The sequence below is a fragment of the Carassius auratus genome, chromosome 13 (genome assembly GCF_003368295.1).
Source record: "Carassius auratus strain Wakin chromosome 13, ASM336829v1, whole genome shotgun sequence".
Classification (NCBI taxonomy): Eukaryota; Metazoa; Chordata; class Actinopteri; order Cypriniformes; family Cyprinidae; genus Carassius; species Carassius auratus.
This window is the reverse complement of record NC_039255.1, coordinates 19,873,866-19,896,113: the sequence shown is the minus strand read 5'-3', so window position 1 is coordinate 19,896,113 and position 22,248 is coordinate 19,873,866. Positions and strand designations below refer to the sequence as shown.

Here is a 22,248-nt window from a genome sequence, read left to right as displayed (position 1 = left end):
TTTTTTTCCCACTCATTTCAAAGCATCATTTTAAAGCAGCACAATGCTGAATAAAAGAGTGCTGCATGCACCAAACGTGATAACGACAGAGTAGTCTGAAATAAATAACCAGTCACCTCAAATAAAACACTGCATCAGAACAAGCTTCTAAAATAAAGCACTGTGACTGACAAAAACATGAAGTGTGATATTGTTTAACATGATATTGTTTTCAGTTGAATCAAACTGGGACGTTCTGGCTCTGTAATGATTGAATCACTATAATCAAACTATCAGCAGGAATCAAAGCTAAGCACTCAGCACCAAGTAAGCTCGTTTTTATGCCACTTTTAAAGACTTTAATTATCTGTGAATAAAACTGATCAACATAACAAATAAGCCCCGCAGAAAGATTAATCAACCAACAGACAATAAAATGATACGTGTTGCTAAATAAAATGGTTTTATGCCTCTATTGGTGCTGAGACAGATCCATGAGAGGCCAGCTGGTAAAACGCAAAAAAAAGAGGATGGACAAATGTAAGATATTAATTTCCTGATTCCAAAATGAGTCAGAATAATGTTAAAACAGGTAGAAACAGATGTGGCGTGCCTGCTACCCTAAGAGAGGCAAGAATCTTTTCAGCAAGGACAGAAATATAAGGTGTAAATAACAGCAGATCTGCAGTGCAGCACAAATCAGAGTCTGACTCCATCTAGTTTGCTCCTGCCAGATACAAAACATATTAAGTCATTGCCACGCGCGCAGCAATCCCATAAAACTGATGAATTGCTTTTGATTTTCTCTGATCTCCACATGACTATAATGTTGATTTGGCCGGCATGTCATCACCACTTTGTAGGTTGTATGGAGCACTGAGGCCTTACCTTAGGATACTGCTGCACCGGGATCAGCACACGCTCTGACAGTTTGATGTTTTTGTTGCTGATGATATCCAAGTATTTCTTCACCTCGCCATCTTTTCTCAACTCGTCTCCTTCAAACTTTTCAATCTCTGAATGAAAGAAAGAAAAAATAATAGCTCAGGTCAAATAATGTCACAAAATCCAGCCCTGAATATTAGGAAAAACTCAAAATGCTTTCAGATCTTTTCAGCTTCCGGTGGCAGGTTTATTAACCGCAATTAAATAAATACTCCACGTAGAAAGTATCTTGTCGGCGTAAGCCTGCTAAGCCCTTATTCGCATGACAAAAACAAATTGAAAAGCTGCTGCGCAAAACTGTAATATTTTGTGCTTGAGGAATTTTATGGTGCTTTTGAGAATTGAGCCGGAGACTTAGCAGCCACACAACATTAAAGGGGCTTGAAATGAAGCTGTCACCTGGACTCCTCCAGGGATCCTCTTCTGTCATTGCTAAATTAATGCTCAGCAGAATTGAGAATTATGAACCTGTGCAACTCGTGTAAAACATGGAGCAGGAAAAGAAGGCCAGGGAAGTCAGCAGGTGAAGGTAGACCATTATTTTTCAACTCTCCTCTGGTAAGACTCTCACCTGCTCAGACCTGCAGAATACCATACTGTCTCATATTAACTTCTATACTGTATGTAGGAAGGAGGAGTTTGGATTTCATTCCAGTATCTTTTCAAGTTCTAGACCCAAAATAATGATTGTTTTAACGATAGCTTAATGTGGTGGTCTTAGTGAATACAACATAGGTCGTCTGCTGTTTTATGGCACCTTATGTATTTAAAATGGAACTTTTGCAGTTATTTCTGCAGTTATTTTGATCCAGCTGGTCTGAAGGTGATTTTTAGAGGATGTATGAAGTCAGTTCAAATCTGTAGATCTTATTTAAAAAAAAAAAAAACAGGTATTGGGAAAAAAATACAGTATGATCTAAGTTTACAGATGGATTTTATGTTTATTTTTAGCCTTTTATTATTAAATAATAATAATAATAATAAAATATTAATTTAATAAGCCACTGCTTTAAACCTAATAAACCTATTTCACTTGAAAAAAAATTAAAAAAAAAAAAAATTCTATCAAAAATAAGCAATGACATGGTTTATGTAAAAATCACCTGATACATTTTTTTTATATTTTTTTGTACTGAGGATGCTTTTCTTCCTTTCGTCTTTGCCCTTTGGCTGAAGGGTATGAAAGAAACCAAACCAGGCTGAAAATAAGACACATCTGCAAAAGATGATCTAACAATTAGGCATGAAAATGTATTTAACGGAGAATGGCTACATACATCCTGAATTAAGATTTGTTTCTGCAAAAACTGTAACATAGGAATTTAAGAAAAGTATAATCACTTTGTCCTCTTGCTTATGATTATATGTAAGCTCATTTGAAATATTGAAAATACTTCTCAGTATTGTAATCCATTTGGAACAGACTCTTCTGTGATGCATTTCTAATTCTATTTTATTTGCCCAGAAAAGATTTGATCACAGCAGCTGTTTTTCCTTAGACTTTTTGCAAAATACAAACTGCAAAAACAAACAAATTCTACATAAAAAAAGAGTGCTGTAAAACCTCTTTGTTTTCGGATTTCATTGGTTTTTGATTCCCCTAAACACAACGAAAACATCTCTTGAGTATGCTATGCACGCCTGGCAACGCTAACTAACAAAAGTCTCTGGGTGCTATTTAGGAACTGCTGATCTGAACTTATTGAGAGAGTAAAAGACCAAAAAGTCCACAAAATGGGCTTTTAGTTGATACATATAACAATTTCAAGGGTGAGTGGCTCTGTGGAATAAGTATCGCAGCATAAAAGGAAAGATCCATGCTTAAATTCTGGCCCTGGGTGTTTTTTCAGACATCTGTTGTTGTTTTTTCAGACATCTTTGCATAAAACACTGTAGCCCAACTTGTTTAAGAAGTGCCCTATACAGTTACTGATGCATGGACAATTGATGGGTCATTCAAAGTATTTAAAAAAATCATTCAAATATTTAAATCCTAAAATAAATATATAAACTGATCTATCAAAAAGACATTAAAATATGTTCACTGCACTATTCGATCATTTTGAAATTGAATCCTCTTGACATTACAATAAGCATTAAAAAAAATCATAGAATGTCAAATATACTCATTCATCATTTGTTACATTTTTTATTTTTGTACTCCTCGCTGTTTGTTTACTATTTCTCTGTAATTTTTAACCTAATCAGTGCAATAATTGCTTTGCATTCTCCTGACAAACTCATACACACATATAAAGTTACAGAGGTGTAGGTTTAAAAATGATTAAATAGTTCATATAAAGATGATCAATGTACAATACACCTTGGTGAGGAGTGCAGAACAAGGAAACGAAGGAGAATTCACAGTAAACACATGCTTTAATCCATCCAAAACAGGGTAGACAGAGCAGTCAGAGCAGTCAGAGCAGACAGAGCAGACAGGAACACACGTACAGTAGCATGGAAGACAACATTCAATACCAGACAAAGAAACATGGAATGACACAGGGCTTAAGTAACGGGACTAATTATGGGAATAATGAGAAACACCTGTAACTAATGAGGGAACACCTGAGATCAAGGACACAATGAGACTAGGAGAAAAACACAGAATGATTCAAGGGGTGTGACAGTGACTCTGTCACAGGATATGGAGGAGGCAGCTGTCAAAAGTGAGAGATGTAAATTAGTCTGGGCTAACTGTACATTTCTCGAACCCGAATTGTGTTTCTGCCTCAGCAATATCTCTAAAGAAAGAACCATGGGTAATAATCACAGTCCCCTTCCCATTCAGAAAAGTCAACTCTGCAGGAATAGTAGCTTTATAGTAATCAACCAGAACACAAATTAGAAGAGAGCTGAGGCAATCTCAGCTCCAAAAGGTCCTCCGTGATTGTATTTTCCTATTTAATAACATAAATCCCACACTGAAGGATACGCTTGATCTATAATAAAACCCAGTTTTTTGGACATTTTCAATCTATGGAACACATATAAAGGAGTTAATACTAACTTCTTGGCAGCATTTTAACTACGTCAGCTTGTGAATTGTTGCCCTGCATGTCACCCGAGGGAAACTTTCAGACTACTTTTTTATATGCTACTCATTCATACTACTTCAGCAAACAAAGACCACCTTTATCAATTTTAGATTAAGTTAATATTTTGGTTAAATTGTTATTATAATTCTTGCTTAGATGTCTAGAAATCAGACTTCCAGTTTAATCTTGTTAAGAAATCATGACACTTAAAGGTCAGGGGTGATTCAGTCCTGTGTCTATGTAGTAGAAAGGCAATTTTTAAATAACTGGTGCTATGTGACTAAAGAAAATCAAGAAAAAGGGCTATGGTGTTCCCATTTGCCCAAAAGGTAAGTTATGCATCATTCATCTGACTGTAGCTGACAAATAAACTGGGTGCATGCAACATGGAGAAAGAATACACATTGTTCATTTACATATAAATGGTCAAATTATGACACCGTTCTGATTCATGTCAACATTCTTGTGCATGAAAATGCAATCAATGAGAAACTGAGGTCAAAACACACATACAATATCCATTAAACACATCATATTCAAAGTGAGATATTGTTATTTTCGAAACGTTATACTTTTATTTGTTGAAACATGTCTATTCCCAACACCATGATTTTTCAATTGGCTTCATAATATTAGTCTCAGATGAGTTTGGGAAACTCATTTCAGTTTCTGAATATTAATATAGTTCCATCTTCTGTAGATCTCAACAAATATTAAAAGTCTTTACTATTAGAAACCTCTTCTCTTTTCATTTCCTTCCCCATCATACAACACCCTGCATTGTGCATCGCTCTAATTTACATTACTTAATTAACTTTAGTGGCCCAGTGGGAATGTAGATATTTTTTTATAGTTTAGTCACAGGTGATATTTTCACATTGTGCATCTCAAGACACTTATCTTCTACACTCAAATACACTAACATTAACACTGACATAAAGCATTCATATTCCAGCGAAATGTGTTTTAATCGTTGAACAACAATTCAGGGTGAATGATAATGATTTTTCCTGGATGTTTCTTAATGGGCAGGAAAAGACATTGAATGCTAATGTTTAACCTTCAACGTAAAGAATATATTGTCTTGCTTCCTAAACAGAATAAAATTGAGCCTGACGTGTGCTGCATTACTCACGTGTGTGTGTGTGTGTTTGTGTGTGTGTGTAGTTAATGTAATTTGAAATACTTTACAATAAGTTCATTAGTTTACATTAGTTAACTACTTTAGTTAACATGCACTAAGAATGAACAATACTTCTACAGCATTTATTAATATCAGTTAATGTTAATTTCAGCATTTACTAATGCATTGTTAAAAACAAAAGTTGTGATTGTTAACATTAGTTAATACACTGTGAATTAATATGAACTAACGATGAACTCTGTATTTTCATTAACATTAACAAAGTTTAATAAATACTGTAAAAAAATTTGTGGTTCCTGGTTCGTTCTTCTACGCTAATACACTAATGGAACCTTATTGTAAAGTGTTACCATGTAATTGTATCTGTTTATATTATTTAATGGACATGAGCTGACATGAATTACCAATGAACAGATATACAATGTTAATATTTTTTGTTTTTGTTTTTAAAATAACTATTCTATGCTTTTTATACACACATACGTATAATGTAAACACAACTTTTATTTTGGATGCGATTAATCATGAATAATCGATTTGACACCTCTAGTTTTAATACATTTTAAAATATTATTATATTTTAAAATATTTTAAAATATTTTTTAAAATATTATGGTAAAACTAAATTTTTCAGTGTCGCATAATCCTTTAGAAATCATTCTAATATACAAATTTGGTGCTCAAGAAACAAATATTTATAATATAAATGTGTGTTTTGGAGACCATGTTTTTAAGAATTTATTAATGAAAAGAAAGTTTCAAAACAGCATCTTAAATAGAAGTATTTCATAACATTATACATTTAATTACTATCACTTTCAAAAACAAAAATCCCCAAACCTGTTTATTAAACATATATGTGTGCACAAATTACTGAATGCCCTTTTTGCTGTATTCATTCAGTTACTGACAGCTCACTAACAGTAACATGAAGACCAAAAATACAAAAATGCCTTAAATCATTGTGACATGCTTTTTAGCAAATCTCTTTTCTCCATTAAATTTGAAATCATAAGAAGATTCCTTAATTGAACTTTTGCCGGGGGGCTCATATTATGCATGAATAAGGAGCTGAGAGTGTGGCTGTCATGCATTAAAGGACGATATGATTTCTGCTCCAGCTTTGCAGTCTCCATTCAGACGGGGCTGGAGATGATTATTGAGAAGAGCAAAGGGAAAGATAAATAGTTTTTAGATCCCACACATTTGCTTCACCTGTCTGAAGCATACACAAAAATGAAATCACACACTTAATTCAGTATCCAATTTTGTTCTTTAGCCAAAATGGACACTAACATCTGCCACATACTTAATATTGAGGCAAATTATTCCAGGATCTCAAGGACAAGCCTGTTCAGTTGCTGTTGCTGTCAGCCATACCACATTCTCCATGAAGAGTGATATTTCATCAAGTCACCAAACATGCTTGCAAAAGAGTGCTACTCGCTACCTCTCACAGCAAGTGTATGGGCATCCCATTTTTAGAAGGTGTTGCTGTAACAGCAAGAAGAAAATGAATCTGCCATCCAGCCTGAGGAACAAAGACACTTGGGATCTCTTTGTTCCAGCTGGAGTTTCAGGAATAATATATGCAGTGCAGTTCACTGCTCGAGCAAACACAAGTGACCTGTGCCAAAAACAAAAATATCCTGGTGGAATATATAAATGCAAAACCTGTCATTAGTAGCATTTAATGAGCTTTATAGCTAATAATGAAAAAGTGTGTAATTGTAGTATAGAAATTAATCCATTCAATCAATATTTCCAGCCACTCTTTTATTTCTTTCCACCAACCGTGAACCGCACAGGATTGTGGGATATTACAGGAAGCAAAGGATATATGTCTGCTCTGCTTCAAAAACCAACTTGGATAAATGCACTGTTATGCAAACACTGGATTCAGATGTTCCTTGATGCCTTCCTACCTCCATATACACTGCCTAAGACGACATACTTTTTTAGTTTTCACAGCCATTAACTTCGAGGAAGGCAACATGCTAAAGAATCGTGAAGCAGAGGGGCAAATATACAGAGAGGTGACTGGCATACAATAATTAGTTCCATCAGTAAGCCTAAGAGAAGAATATGAAAAAATAATAATAAAAAAATAGAAAAAATAAATAAACTTCTACAGTCACACTTCTAGTAGCTCACAGCTAAACAAGGTCTTCTTGTAGCCTCCAATTGCTACAAAATATAAAAGTGACCCGGCACATCCAGTATCATTAGAACAGGGTATCAAGCCATCTATCAATTTCAGCTGTGGAACAACATCAACATATTTATCAAAATATTAATGTAGCTGGCATTAACCTATTAGCCTGCACATGATTACACTGTGATAGAGAGCTGTGGCTTGATAAGTTTTCAAATGGGAAGCTGTTAGGAACATCTGATCCTATCAACATACCCATTTTTAATAGCTCACTCTCTACATACTAATGTCTGGAGGATTGCAGTAGCTGGTCTATCAAAGTGTGTGACTGCAATCTTGTTGGTCAAATTTATACTGCAGGAGAACTAAATCAAGTTAAAAAATTGCTTATGAAAATTGAGACATATCATTAAACATACATTCTATCTTGAGACATTGGCCTAATGATTTTGTTTTGTCAGGACAAGGTTACTGCTAGATCCCACTTTTGATCAACTGCATCCATAAGCACTAATTTAAGACTTCTGGAAGCGTATGAACTGTGTAGAATCTGAAAGATGTGTGTATTAAACCACAAATATTACTAGATTGACTTGCTAATCCTGGTTAACTTGGACTGCAAACATTTAGTAAACACTGTGTAATTTAAAGAAATGGTTTACAAACTGCTGCTTAGCAAGGTCCCATTAACCCCTGCTAGGAAATGTTGTAACTGCACTATCCTATAATAAAAAAGTATTTTTATTACACAAAAAAAATGAAGAAAAAAAAAACAAGTGTATTCTATAAGTAGATACTTTTTAAAGGCTCTTAAAAGGCATTCTTAAAAATGAGCCATGAGCAACAACCTCCAAATCTATTGCTACCACTAGGTGTTGCGTCAGCCGAGCAACTGCCATTGAGTTGAATGGGAATATTGAATGTTATTATAGTGAATGGTGATTAATTACTGAAATACTGTATGACACTCAAGCTGTTCTATATAATTAAGTGTGTTGTGGTAGAATTTTCCCATCAGGCACAGCGATTCTTGAGAGTCATATTACTGTTGTTTAAAACACAATTTAATCACTACAGCTGTGGCTGTAAAAGCATAAAATATATACATATATTTCAACATTCTGCAATTTGGAAAAAAAAAAATGCTTTGTGTGCTGCTTTTCATTTGAGTCACCGTCAACCACAAATAAATGTCCAGCAATGAATGACCAGCTGTTTTAATAATATAAGAGCACTTTGATTTAAATGCTTAATTTTAATTTAATTTCATCAGGGAGAAAATATTTCAGCAAAATCCTGCCTCATCTTTAACACCACCTTGTAATATCCATTCCAAAATTGTTTGTTACTTAGCAATTTTTTGCTATCTTACTTTTGTCTCTATGAGAAAAAGAAGCCACATTTTAGAAAAAGGGACTCTAAAGTGGATGCAGTAGCAGTCTGTCCTTTTCTAAGTAGTTTGAATCAAGTCACCTCTATAAAAGCAATTCAGCAATACACTTTACAAGATCAAAATGACAGAATGGAATTTGAAGCATCCTCTTTGTTCCCTTATGAGGAACAGCTTATTCCAGTCGGTGGTTCTCTGGAGTGGACTGTCTCACCTGAAAATCGAAAACCTCTGGATGGAGAAGATGAATAAACTTTAAACAGTCTCCTTCAGCCATAGATACCGTATCTTTTCTGAGACAAACATGTCAACTCATTTTGCTTATATCCAATATCAAAATGTAGTATATGACATATTACCTTATATCAAGAGTGATATTGCCATATAAAGTAAGGCAATAAGGCAATATATGATTTTCACATATATACATTCTCTGAGTAGAAGAAGATATAAGTTCATAAAATATATAAAACTATATATATGTGTCTTCAGTATATATTTTACATGTATATGGAAATTTATAAAAAAAAAATATAAAAAAATACAATATATGATATCAACATATAGTGATGGGTTTAAGATGGATATACATATGTATGACATACATGTCTAAAAATGTTTTACTTCTACATAAACAAACATATTTGTATGGGGTAGATATAAATGTTAATATATTAAATTGTTCCAATTTAAAATAAATATTTTTGCTTTTTTATGACAATGTATGTAATACATGGAAATTACATTTGCATATAAGATCACTTGTATGTCATAATATTTGATGAATTTAACTACTATTATTTGATGAGCTGTACAAATTAAGATACAGTCAAACCAAAAATTAATCAGGCTCCAGATATAATTTTTTATATTTTTTTTACTAGTTGGTGCAGGACACTGTAGTTCATTTATGTAAGTAAGCATAGTAAAAATAAAGTAAACCGTGACATATAATACTCAAAAATTCTTCATACAGTAGACTTCCAGTAAAGTTGATGAAAATTTGGGACCAAAAACTATTCAGACACTTTGACCTGACCAAGTTTTGCTTTATGGTTATCTAACATTATCAAGATGAATTTGTTCTGACACAGTAGTTAGTCATATTTTATTACCATTTTCTAAACTATAGCGAACTTTGATAATGTGTGAAATGTTGAAGGTGTCTGAATAAATTTTGGTTTGAATGTAAATGATCTTCTAGCAGTTGCTTTACTGCACTAAAATATGTAAGTATCACAGTTACGCAGACACGGGCCATTAACTAAAGTGCTTAGTCGTCAGTTGTTTCCAGGCCACCTGGTGTTTAGGATAAGTTACACTTGTATTGATCGCCGTTGTAATATTAATCACTTCCCTCTTAAAGTGTGACAAAATCTGTACCAAAATAACTAAGCTGTGGGAGACTCCTTGCCTGAACTCTCCTTAAGCCCAGAAACTTTGAGAGTGAAAGCATTTGATTTAAATTCCCTTAATACCCCAAAATGTACAGCAAACAAAAGTGTAGAGATTTAAATCTTAAACAAGAAAACACATATCAAAGCGTTCCCTGAGCATGGGCCAGAGTCATTTCCTATCCAGATTTAAGTCTGGATACTGTTCTGTATCTGTACTGTTCACTGGCCCTAAAGGTACATGCAAGAGGCCTGACTATCATACGACATTCAGAAATAAATAAAATATGTGCTTGGGTAAATAAACACTGCAGGGTAACAGTGGCTCAGCATGAAATTTAACAAAACCACAAGGTTTGCCTTTGCTTTTTTTTTTTTATTCTTGCCACTATTGGTACATCCTTCATAATGTGCTACCAAGGTGAGAGATAATCAAGTTTTTCATTTTTATTCATTTCATTATTTCTAGGCGTAGGCTAATTATAACAATGAAACATGACAAGAGCTAAATATTACAAAGATAATCAGATTCAAATAAACACAAAGACAACACTTTTTTCTACATGTCTTGGGGGAAGCACTACAAATTTAGCCTTCTAAGACAGTAGGTGTCTACTTATAAGTATGACCCACAGCAAAGCTTTGCTAGACTGCCACTAACTACCATTAATTCCAGTTCAATAAGCCTTTTTTGTGCAGAAGCAAAATATTTAGACTGAATAGTGGTGACGTAAAGTATATGCAGACTTTCATAACCATGGCCAATTTAGTTCATTTGAAAGACAGCATACAAATGACTTATTATCCCTTTTGTGGAGAGTCGTGCTATCTTGATTGCTTTTAAGATTATGACTAATTAGCATTAATAGCGATTAATTTTTTATGTAAATTAATGTTGCACATTATTTAAAATTAAAAATATGTTTAGCCTACTGTTATTTACTATTTCCTTATAACCTGGACTAGTTAAAACTGTTGTCATTTAATTATATACATGCTTATTCAACAGCACATACCCCACTTTGCTCCCCTGCACTTGAGATAATCTGAGCCAGTGTGAGTACTTTGTAATAGCTGTAATCGCCTCTTAATTACTCTGCTTACTATCTGATCAATTGTCAAGGACTGCTTTTATCTTATCCCAACTATAATATCAATCAAATGCAATGCTACCATGTCCTTATAACCTCACACAAATGAACACTGGGGTAGGCAATGAAATATTGAGGCTCTCTGTGCTGAACATTAAATCAGTAGAGGTACATCTTTAAAAATAAAGGTGTTTCACAATGCCATAGAAGAACCGTTTTTTATAAATGCTTCCATTAAGAACCTTTAGCATTTTTCACAAAAGGTTCTTTGTAAAAGAATTGTCTTCAGATTATAAAAAGGTAAGAAAGAGATGCTTCTTTAAAGAAACTTTTACTGAATGGTTCTTCTATGGCATTTCTGTGAAGAACATTTTGAAGCAGCTTTATTTTTAACAGCGTAAAGCAGCATATATAACCTAAAAATTGTAAGTAATTATTTTCTATTTAAGTTCATATGGCAAAACGTGCTTTTTAGTTATCAAAGTTTGATTAAAATTAGTAATAGCAAGTCAAAGTAGGTAACCATAACAACAGAAGGCTGCTAGCCAGTTTTCCATTGCGATAATATAAGATTCCATTGCTGTTCAAATTCTGCTGTTATGCATGACTTGTAAATAACCTCTAGGGCCTATCACAATAACTAGTGTTCTCTTTAGATAAGTGACGTCTAGCTAAGTAGCCTATACAATTCTAAATTAATGAGTTAGCGAGAAGAACATCGACAGATTATGCTACGAAATTACTTTTATATTTAAAAAAGTTATGGTATTTCATACCTTAGAGTTATAGTATAATGAACATATTGCTTATTAAATGAAACCGAATGAGAGATAAATGTATTCCTATAAATTGAATTGATTAGATTAAATACATTAATAAATGAGTATTACAAACACGTTATATTAGGTTTCACTATATGAATGACGTATTGCCCGATTAAGTAGTTCGAAATAAATTCTGTGATTATGGTAAGCGACGTCGTTGAAGCACGCTAACTTTTTCGGACGAATTCAAGGAGAGCCCCCTAATATTTCATTGTCGTTTATGCTGCTTCTAATTTCTTTTTTAAATTCCGGTCACTGGTTACAAGTTGATCACAGTCCCAATCACTGGAAAAGACAACCTTGCATCCAAAAATTATTTATAAAGACCAAACCCGCCTGTGCACAATTCCCTCATTTTCGTGATCACCTGAAAACATAATCAATTAAAAACGCCTGATACGCATGCACGCTTCAAGAACAGATATCCATTTATCTGAATCAAACATGATTAAAGAATATTGCATACGAGATAACCACACAAGCGTACCTCAGCGACGCCACACCAAACAGACAGGAGCCTGAATATGATGGCAGAAGAAAACATTGTTTACCTTCAGCGAGAAGGCGCATCGCGTGCACGAACGACGGGTCCAAGCTGTCCTTCTCGGCAATGAGCTCTGGCAGGTACTTTTCCTGATCCATCACTGGATTCCTCTCCTGAACACCACGAGTGCAGGTAAGACGACCAAAGTGGAGAGAAATGGAAGGGGTGTGTGGATGGTGCTTTTAAATAGACTGCGTAATACCGGGGAGGGATCGTGTGTTTTTCGCGCACAACGTGGAAAATATCAATGCATTGTACCCATGTCCTCGAGTCTCTCATGTGAAACCTCCCACCTCAGACTCCGAATCTGTTATCTTACTCCGCCCATCTAAATCTGGATTGGTCATGGCAGAGAGCAAACTGCATGCAAATGTCAGATATTGACTATAGGATTGAACAGGGGACATTCTGAGATCCCACTACTGATCTATCACCCCTGTCCATGGTTCTGAACACATAATCTTCATTCCAAATCTATTGTTTTGTACTCTCCGACAAGTAAATTTGAATTTCATTTACATATTTGTTTTGGAAAAGACATCAGACAACAAATGCATTGTTGTAACAGTATTATTAAGCAAGTACAATTGGATACCGAATTAAACATGAAATAATTGTATGGTTCATTCGTCATATGCTTTAAAGGAATAGTTAATCCAAATTATATGAAAATTTAATCACCATTTAAATCACATTCAGGTCATCCAAGATGTTGATTAATATATATATATATATATATATATATATATATATATATATATATATATATATATATATATATATATTATCATTTGAATAGATTTGGAGAAATGTAGCATTACTTCACTTGCTCACCCATGGATCCTCTGCAGTGAATGGGTGCTGTCAGAATGAGTGTTCAAACAGCAGATAAAAACAACACAGTAATCCACATGACTCAGCCCATCAGTTAATGTCTTGTGAAGAGAAAAGTTATGTGTTTGTAATAAACAGATCCATCATTGTGGAGCTTTAACTTTACACAATTGCTTCTGACCAAAATACGAATCCATAATCCATAATGGCATTGCCTTAGTGAAAAATTCCATCCCGTGTTCCTCTCAGATCAAAATATTCCAACATAGTATTTGACGAACTATTTTGAACAGTTTTTTTCTGCGCATATTTCTCTCCTGATTCAGACGAGGTGGCTTTTTACTTGAGAAAGCAATATTATGGATAGCTGAAAACAACAGTGTAAATGTAGTATACATTATATTAAAAAAAAAAAAAAAAGTTAATTGGAAAGGCACAATGACAGATATTCAGAACAAACATTGACATTTTTACATTGCAGACAGTAGAGTTGGAAGGGAATTTTGTTAAAGGCCATGAATACTGTGGCGAGTGGGGCGGGGCCGAGAGGCGTGGGAACAAGGAGTGAGGCCAGGTGTAGTGATTGGAGATGAGCTACACCTGAGCCCCACCGCTAGTATCGAGTCCCACGTAGGAGATGGAAGGATATAAAACTGGAGTGACGACCGTGAAGGACGAGAGAGGACCAGGCCTGGGACATTAGTTTATGGTTTGGCTTTTATTTGTGCGCACCAGTCGTCCGTGAGGGGCTGGTGCGCCGTTTTGTATTTATTTATGAATTATTAAAGTGCTTTTTGATTGTGCGCCGGTTCCCGCCTCCTTCTTCCCGATGAGTATGGATTTGCATATCGTTACAGTGGTGCCGAAGCCCGGGAGAAGGAGGGACGCGCTGCTGAAGATCCCTCGCCGCTGTGGTGAATCCGCGGTGCCCTCGAGCTGGCGAGGTATGTGCCGCCATGGACGCTCGAGGCGGTGGGCTGGAGCGAGTTGCCGGGGACGGGCGAGCTCGCTGCCGACCGCCCACGACAAGGAGGGGCGGCTGCCGTCCGTGAGGGAGCGGAGGAGTCGGCGCCGTTCGCCAGGGGGCCGGAGCCTGCCGCCTCCGTGACGGAATCCGGAGGGGCAGGGAACGGGGGACTCCTGCCGCTGCCCAAAATCGGAGGAGCCGTCGCCGTCCACCGGGCGGCGGAGGAGTGTCGTGCCGTCCGCCGAGGGCCGTCCAGTGCCACCGCCGGGCACCGCGGAGGAGATCACCCAGCCGGTGGAGGGCCGAGCAGCAGTGCGTCTGGGAACCGGATTTTTTTTTTTTTTTTTTTTTCCTCTCTCCCCTCTCTCGTCCCTGTCGCTCCTCCTTCCATCTCCTTTTCTCTCGCCTCGTCTGTCCTACCCCCAGGTTCCCGCAGGTCCCCGTGAGCGGTCTCCCCCGGAGGGAAGGGGGGGGGGGGGGAGTAGAGCGCAGTCTCGGGAGTACCCCCCGGCCTGCGAGGGGCGATGGGGGTATGTGGCGAGTGGGGCGGGGCCGAGAGGCGTGGGAACGAGGAGTGAGGCCAGGTGTAGTGATTGGAGATGAGCTACACCTGAGCCCCACCGCTAGTATCGAGTCCCACGTAGGAGATGGAAGGATATAAAACTGGAGCGACGACCGTGAAGGACGAGAGAGGACCAGGCCTGGGACATTATTTTATGTTTGCTTTTTATTTATGCGCACCAGTCGTCGGTGAGGGGCTGGTGCGCCGTTTTGTATTTACTTTTGATTATTAAAATGAGTTTTGATTGTGCGCCGGTTCCCGCCTCCTTCTTCCCGATGAATATGGAGATTTGTATATCGTTACAGTGGTGCCGAAGCCCGGGAGAAGGAGGGACGCGCTGCTGAAGATCCCTCGCCGCTGTGGTGAATCCGCGGTGCCCTCGAGCTGGCGAGGTACGTGCCGCCATTGACGCTCGAGGCGGTGGGCTGGAGCGAGTTGCCGGGGACGGGCGAGCTCGCTGCCGACCGCCCACGACAAGGAGGGGCGGCTGCCGTCCGTGAGGGAGCGGAGGAGTCGGCGCCGTTCGCCAGGGGGCCGGAGCCTGCCGCCTCCGTGACGGAATCCGGAGGGGCAGGGAACGGGGGACTCCTGCCGCTGCCCAAAATCGGAGGAGCCGTCGCCGTCCACCGGGCGGCGGAGGAGTGTCGTGCCGTCCGCCGAGGGCCGTCCAGTGCCACCGCCGGGCACCGCGGAGGAGATCACCCAGCCGGTGGAGGGCCGAGCAGCAGTGCGTCTGGGAACCGGATTTTTTTTTTTTTTTTCCTCTCTCCCCTCTCTCGTCCCTGTCGCTCCTCCTTCCATCTCCTTTTCTCTCGCCTCGTCTGTCCTACCCCCAGGTTCCCGCAGGTCCCCGTGAGCGGTCTCCCCCGGAGGGAAGGGGGGGGGGGGAGTAGAGCGCAGTCTCGGGAGTACCCCCCGGCCTGCGAGGGGCGATGGGGGTATGTGGCGAGTGGGGCGGGGCCGAGAGGCGTGGGAACAAGGAGTGAGGCCAGGTGTAGTGATTGGAGATGAGCTACACCTGAGCCCCACCGCTAGTATCGAGTCCCACGTAGGAGATGGAAGGATATAAAACTGGAGTGACGACCGTGAAGGACGAGAGAGGACCAGGCCTGGGACATTAGTTTATGGTTTGGCTTTTATTTGTGCGCACCAGTCGTCCGTGAGGGGCTGGTGCGCCGTTTTGTATTTATTTATGAATTATTAAAGTGCTTTTTGATTGTGCGCCGGTTCCCGCCTCCTTCTTCCCGATGAGTATGGATTTGCATATCGTTACAAATACTAATCAGTGGATTTCACTTTTCCCTTAGTTTGCCAAGATGGATTAAGCTGTTGTGACAGACAGTCACAGATAGTGCAAACACACACACTAACACTTAGCCAAGCAGCTAAGCACATATTAGGGGGAAGGAAAGTTAGCCACAGAGGAGAAGGGGAGAGAAGAGAGAGAGAGAGAGAGAGAGAGAGAGAGAGAGAGGCAGAGGCAGTGAAAGGAGAAAGAGGGACAGGACCAGCTTGTCTAATTAATAACTGAATGGTTTACAGTGCTGTTGGCAAACATCTGTACCCCAAGTGTCATATTTACTGTCTGCCTGTGAACTATGAACATAATTACAGAACACTGGTCCACACAGGCGAGTGTTGCATGATAATGCTACAAATGGAAAACCATTTGGCACAAGTAATAAAAATGTAAAACATCAAAAAGTGTCATGTGAGTCCTATTTTATCCAGAATATTACAAAATATAAAAAGGGGGTTATGAAAATAAAAGCATACAAAAATAAAAAGCATGCTACTGCATTAGATAAAACATTTTTATCAGTATGCAAAAATTAATATAGTGGAATATGTTACACAAGCCATGCAGACCATATAAAAATTGTTTGCATTACTCTTTTCATTACATGTTTAAACAAATTATACAAATAAAAAAGGCCATACTATTAAAATATTGAATCACATCTTTTGTATCTGACAAGTTACACTAACTTTAGTAAATTTTTAACCATCACTTTAACTTAAAATTACAAAAAAAAAAAAAAAAAAAAAACCTGTAGATGTATTTCAGTTCTCACTTTAGAACACTTTAATTTCCTGTGTGACTTCCAATTCAGGTACAGCTGACAGATTCATGTTGTATTTTACGCTTTAACACTCTAGTCCAAATCAGTTTGGAAATAGGATTATCAAACGGAGTTGGAGTTTCTATATTGATTTCAGAGGGTGGTGAATAGGTAGGGATTAAGGAAAAAGAAATAGGGTTTGGGGAGGATCAACACCTTCTATACTGTACGTAACTCACCACTCAACATAATAGAATCCTTCTGAAGGGCAAAAGCTATCATTTGCTATGATATATTCTTTTGTATATCAACTGTATACAATTTTTTACTGCTTCATCAAAAGCTTGTAATTCATCAAAAGTATCTCGCTTAAGCTAATTTGTTGCTTTTGTTTTCTAATTTTTACAAAAAAACTGCCTGTTTGTTACATAAGTCTTTATTTTCATATTGGTGAGAGAAAACATCAGGGGATAACCATTTATGGTGATATTATGATATACACAGCTATCCAACACCACACTATCAATCAGTTCCTTTACCATATTAGTATTCAGCCACTGTAGAAATAAATAAATGCCACTATATTGAATTTCTGAGGCATCTGGTGAAGAAAAAAAAAAAGACTAGAGCAGCCAGTACACTTAACAGTTTGGCATAATTTATTCTTTTACATCGTGTATTAAACTAGTAAGAATGGCTTTCTGCAGCACTCTAGTGGCCAAAAATAACAATACAGGTCCCAATGTTGTTTTTTTACATTAAATGGGCAGCAACTCACAATTTGCAATTTCTTAAATCTGAATAGGAAACTGATCATTTTGATTTTTAATTGTCGCTTAAAAATTAATTGGTTTCATTCTGTGGGCAGCCAATAATTCAAAGCACAAAACAAACTCTGGCTTTCACAAATTTTTTAATTGTTTTTGTTTCCTGCTGTCACATTAACACAAAATTGGACAGTGTTTAATTGGAAAAGTGATGCATTTGTTTTAAAAGAACATAAAAAAAAACATCTGTCATGAAAACCTCAAAAAGAAAGAAAGTCCTCAACATTCAAAATGTAACTGTCAAACATCAAATCTGTTTTTCTGCCAAAAAAAAAAAAATTAAACCTTTCAGTAGATCAAGACATTCATTCTGGATTTATGGCACACCAATCATTGAAGGGTAATTTGACTTTTTTTTTTTTTAAATGCAAGGAAAATACATGATGAATTGCAAGGCTGTAACAACATTATGTGTTATGAATAATCAATCTTTATTACATAGTCAAAATAAGTAGAGCTAAAGTGCATTGAGTTTACACCTCAGATAAATCTCCCATACAACTATTAAACACTAATAATGTTTAGTAGTATGCAACATTTTCAAAATCCTGAGCTGCGCTTTAATGAAGGCTTTTGTGTGTGTATCAAAAACTTTGAGCGAATGTAATAAGCATAGGGACAATAGCTTTGGTATTTTAGCAGAGTCTCCGATTGTGGAAATGCAATAGCCCACAGTGTGAATTATTAAGCAGCACTATTGAGAGAGAAATCAGGAGAGGGGAGGAAATGGGGTAATGGGATATTAAGTTTTGCTCAATTTGAGGACTAAGGGTTCACATGACATCTCAGGCACTTGTGTCACATCAACCTCCTGCTTCTTCACTGGAGATTTATGTATTTATTTATTTTTACAAGCTCTCTGCTTCACACAAAGCAATCCATTCTGCCCTGACAGGTAGAGACTAGAGAGAGCTATTGAGATGATGCTATAAACACTACCGCCTGTCTTAGTCTGAAGTACATACAAAATTTTGTTGCCAATGAAAATGACAGACATAGGTCAGGAGACATAAAGTAATCTTAATGAGAGATAATGCTGTCAAACACATTCATAAAATCATATTTTTATTCATTATAAAATGTTCGATATCATGACAATCTAACTAAAATTCAGTTACACGCAAGTTAAATACATTTTTGGTCACAATTTAGAACACTGTTCTGGCATCATCTATGAATAATCGAATAACACCGGAACAAATGAGCAACACATCTATACATTTCCATTCTACTTTAACAAAACCTTGTTTTCAGGACTTCCAGGTCAAAGGCTGTGGTAGTCAGAGGCCCAGCTGCTTTGCATATAATTACTTTAGAATATACAGTAAGCCTATATCGAGCGGTAGAATGTGTGAGTGGTGGGCACACAGCTTTTCATGTTCATTAAAAGATTATGATTCATAAAGGTCAGCATTAAGGAAAAATGTGTTGAGGCAATGTTAGGACAGACATCTAAATTAGGCTTATGATGGTGAAGGCCAGAGCAGATAATGACTGCCACAGCCCCTGGCCATAAGAGTCCCCACAGCCAGGGGTTAAATAGTGAGTCTGCAGTACCCTGACAATCCCAAACCCTTTGTCATCAACAATAATTTCCACTGTGAGCTCCCTTGTAAAAGAAAGTTTAATAAGAGCCTCTGGGCAAAAAGACCTTACATTAGTAATTGAAATAGCTTTTTTGACCCACAGGGCATCCTAATATCAGCAGTTATTACAGTTGGCCTATTCTACTGAGGGAGCTCTCCATGATCAATTAAGATGAACTCATTTTATTGCTCCTCGGGCTACTTGTAAACAGTGCTGGACGTGTCTTGTCTTTCGAAGACCACCACTGACAAAAAGAAAAATAGTACTCAAACAGCTGAGGGTTTGCTTTGTATTAAACAATCTGTTTTCAAAGGGACCTAATCACCTGTCATGGAAAATGTATTTGCTCAAAAAACAGTAAAACAGTAATGCTGTGAAATATTAAAATTTAAAATAACTGTTCTCTATTTGGATATATTTTAAAATGTCATTTATTGCTGTGATGGTAAAGCTTTGAGCATCATTACTCCAGTCTTCAGTGTCACGTGATTCTTCAGAAATCAATCTAATATTCTGATTTGCAGCTTAAGAAACATTATTACCAATGTTGAAAACAGTTGTGCTGCTTTACATTTTTGGGGAAACATGATACTTTTTTTCAGAATTTCAGAATTCAAAAGAAGAACAGCATTTATTCAAACCAGTAACAACATTTATAATGTAACAAAAAAAATGGTATTCGTAAATTTCAAAATGTACATTTAGAATGTAAATCACAGCACCTTAAACCAGTGGAGTTAGTGTACTCCTTCAGTGGTACAGCCAACCATTTTTCTTTTTCACTTGTGTTGGGGGAAATCTAATACATGTAATTACCAAAAATGTACAACATACAAAATATTAGCAGAAATATGTGGCACTGATTTTAACCCTCTCAAGGCAGGCGTTGCAGATTTGCAACAGTAAAGTAACTAAAAACCTTATTACTCCAGATACATATTTTATCAATCTGGAGTACTAAAAACTTTACTATAGGTTACTAAATTTACTAAGTTACTAAAACTTAATTTGAGCCTGAGAGGGTTAAGAAACAAATGGTTCAAAAATGTCTCGCACTGTATGTGCATCCCCATACATCATAGTGTAAGTCATTGGGAGTGTTTAGCATTAGTTTTGCAGTGTGGCAGAAAAGGAAATGAGCTTGCTAACATTCTCAGGGACAAACAACAGATAGTATTTCCCTACTCATTAGTTGCAAACCACATCTAAATAAAGAATCCATAGCTTAAGTGTTTGATCTCCCAGTTTTCTTCTTAAATGCATAAGCAATGCTCAGATCAATATGTAAGGCCCACTAGGAGAAATATGAAGCGCTAACTAATCATTAACCCGATGAGATTGGGTTAGTACGTGCCCTTTGGCTCTAAAACACATTTTCTTTTCTTTTTTATTCACTAAAGAAATCTGTCGATCTCAGTCTAACAGACGTGAATTTCCAGATGATTCAATTCCAGACATGAAACATAGATCATAATAATCTTTTAGTTTTCCTTATGCTACTGCTTGTAATGAACACATCTGTTCAACTCAGTAACCTACATTTGTTATCATACAAACATAATCTTTGATTCTTGAAGAATTTTTAAATCAGTTAACAGATCACTAAATTATGGTGTATTTAGTATTGTAAAAAAAAAGTTCACTCTATTTAATAAAATTACTAAAAATGAACCTTTACTATATATTTTATCAAATCCAAATAACTCCCCTTCTCAATTCTATCCTTAAATACTATAAAAAATAAATACTATAATTTTTTTAGTAAGTTATTAATAGACCATAATTATTGTACAAATAGTATTTAGTACCAAAAAAACTCCAGAAAATATTTAATTAATATTACTGAATTAAAATATAAAATATTTGGCGTGAGATTTACATGGGCAGCGTGAGAGCATTAGACAGAGCCTGCCTCATGCCAAATTTTGAGTTGGCAACCATAGAGCGACTACGGTATTTACCATGACGACAAAACACATAACAAAAATCACACTGACCCCTATCCCTTACGAAAATTAACTCCCATATAGCATGCATTGATCTGCAAGAGGTTTATTAAAGATTGCTTCATCTGAAAAGCATCTACTGTATACAAACATCTTATAATAATGTCAGACATAAGACATTTTCTAAGACAGTATCTATTTTACGTCTGACAGGAAATGTTCTATACATATTGCAAATGAGCAAATACTCATAAAAACGACGTCTTGCAGATGTAAATGCAGATGTCAAATAGGCGTCTCCATTATACAGGTATGAAATCAGGACCATGGTTTTATCATAGTAGGCTAAGTGTAGTAACCATGTTTTTTTTTAGCATATTGATTACCATTTGTATAACCAATTTAACAAAAACACAATGGTTAAATTACGTTAGTGTAGCAAAACCACGTGTGGTTACAATGGTTAAACTACAGTAACTATGTTTTTGTTTTGTTTTTTTGTAGTAAAACCAGTTTTTTTTTTGTTTTTTTTTTAAGGGATATCTTGTGACTTACTGCCAGCATTTTCCATACAAATGTCAAAGAGCACAGTAAAATATTGCAATATTTGGTGGGTTTCTAGCCCACCTCTTTCCAAACAAGTAATAGATCTTTTAGAAAATTAACTTCAGAAGATAAAAAAAAAAAATCAGGAAGAATTCATGAATTATCAATAATTTACTGCCATTATGTAAATATTTAATAATCATTTAATCATTAAAAAAGTAACTGTAGTCTGATTATGAGTATTTTTAAAAACACTGTCAAAGTGTATTATTGTAGCTACTATAATTGTAAGTGAAAACGGAATTTCCTTCAACTGTAGAAGTACAACATTCAGAATCTTGATGCATTTTTACTTTTATTTTTAATAACAGCTGCCACAGCTTTATTTTAGAAACTATGAAAACAGTGG

At 36.6% G+C, this 22,248-nt stretch overlaps 1 protein-coding gene across 1 annotated transcript; it reads right to left on the bottom strand.

The window, feature by feature from the left end:
• Nucleotides 1-386: 386 nt before the first annotated feature.
• Nucleotides 387-12,820, bottom strand: LOC113113189 (KH domain-containing, RNA-binding, signal transduction-associated protein 2-like). The gene is made up of 2 exons (XM_026279359.1): nucleotides 12,515-12,820; nucleotides 387-995 (listed from the first exon to the last, which is right to left on the bottom strand). Exons 1-2 carry the CDS (start codon nucleotides 12,603-12,605, stop codon nucleotides 829-831), a joined length of 258 nt encoding a protein of 85 aa, XP_026135144.1. The 5' UTR covers nucleotides 12,606-12,820; the 3' UTR covers nucleotides 387-828.
• Nucleotides 12,821-22,248: the final 9,428 nt, after the last annotated feature.

Excerpts from the sequence above, each read along its gene's own strand:
- LOC113113189 (XM_026279359.1), bottom strand. The coding sequence starts at position 12,605 with ATGGATCAGGAAAAGTACCTGCCAGAGCTCATTGCCGAGAAGGACAGC. Across the intron at positions 996-12,514 it reads GATGCGCCTTCTCGCTGAAG|AGATTGAAAAGTTTGAAGGA; the intron begins GTAAACAATGTT and ends TCTTTCATTCAG.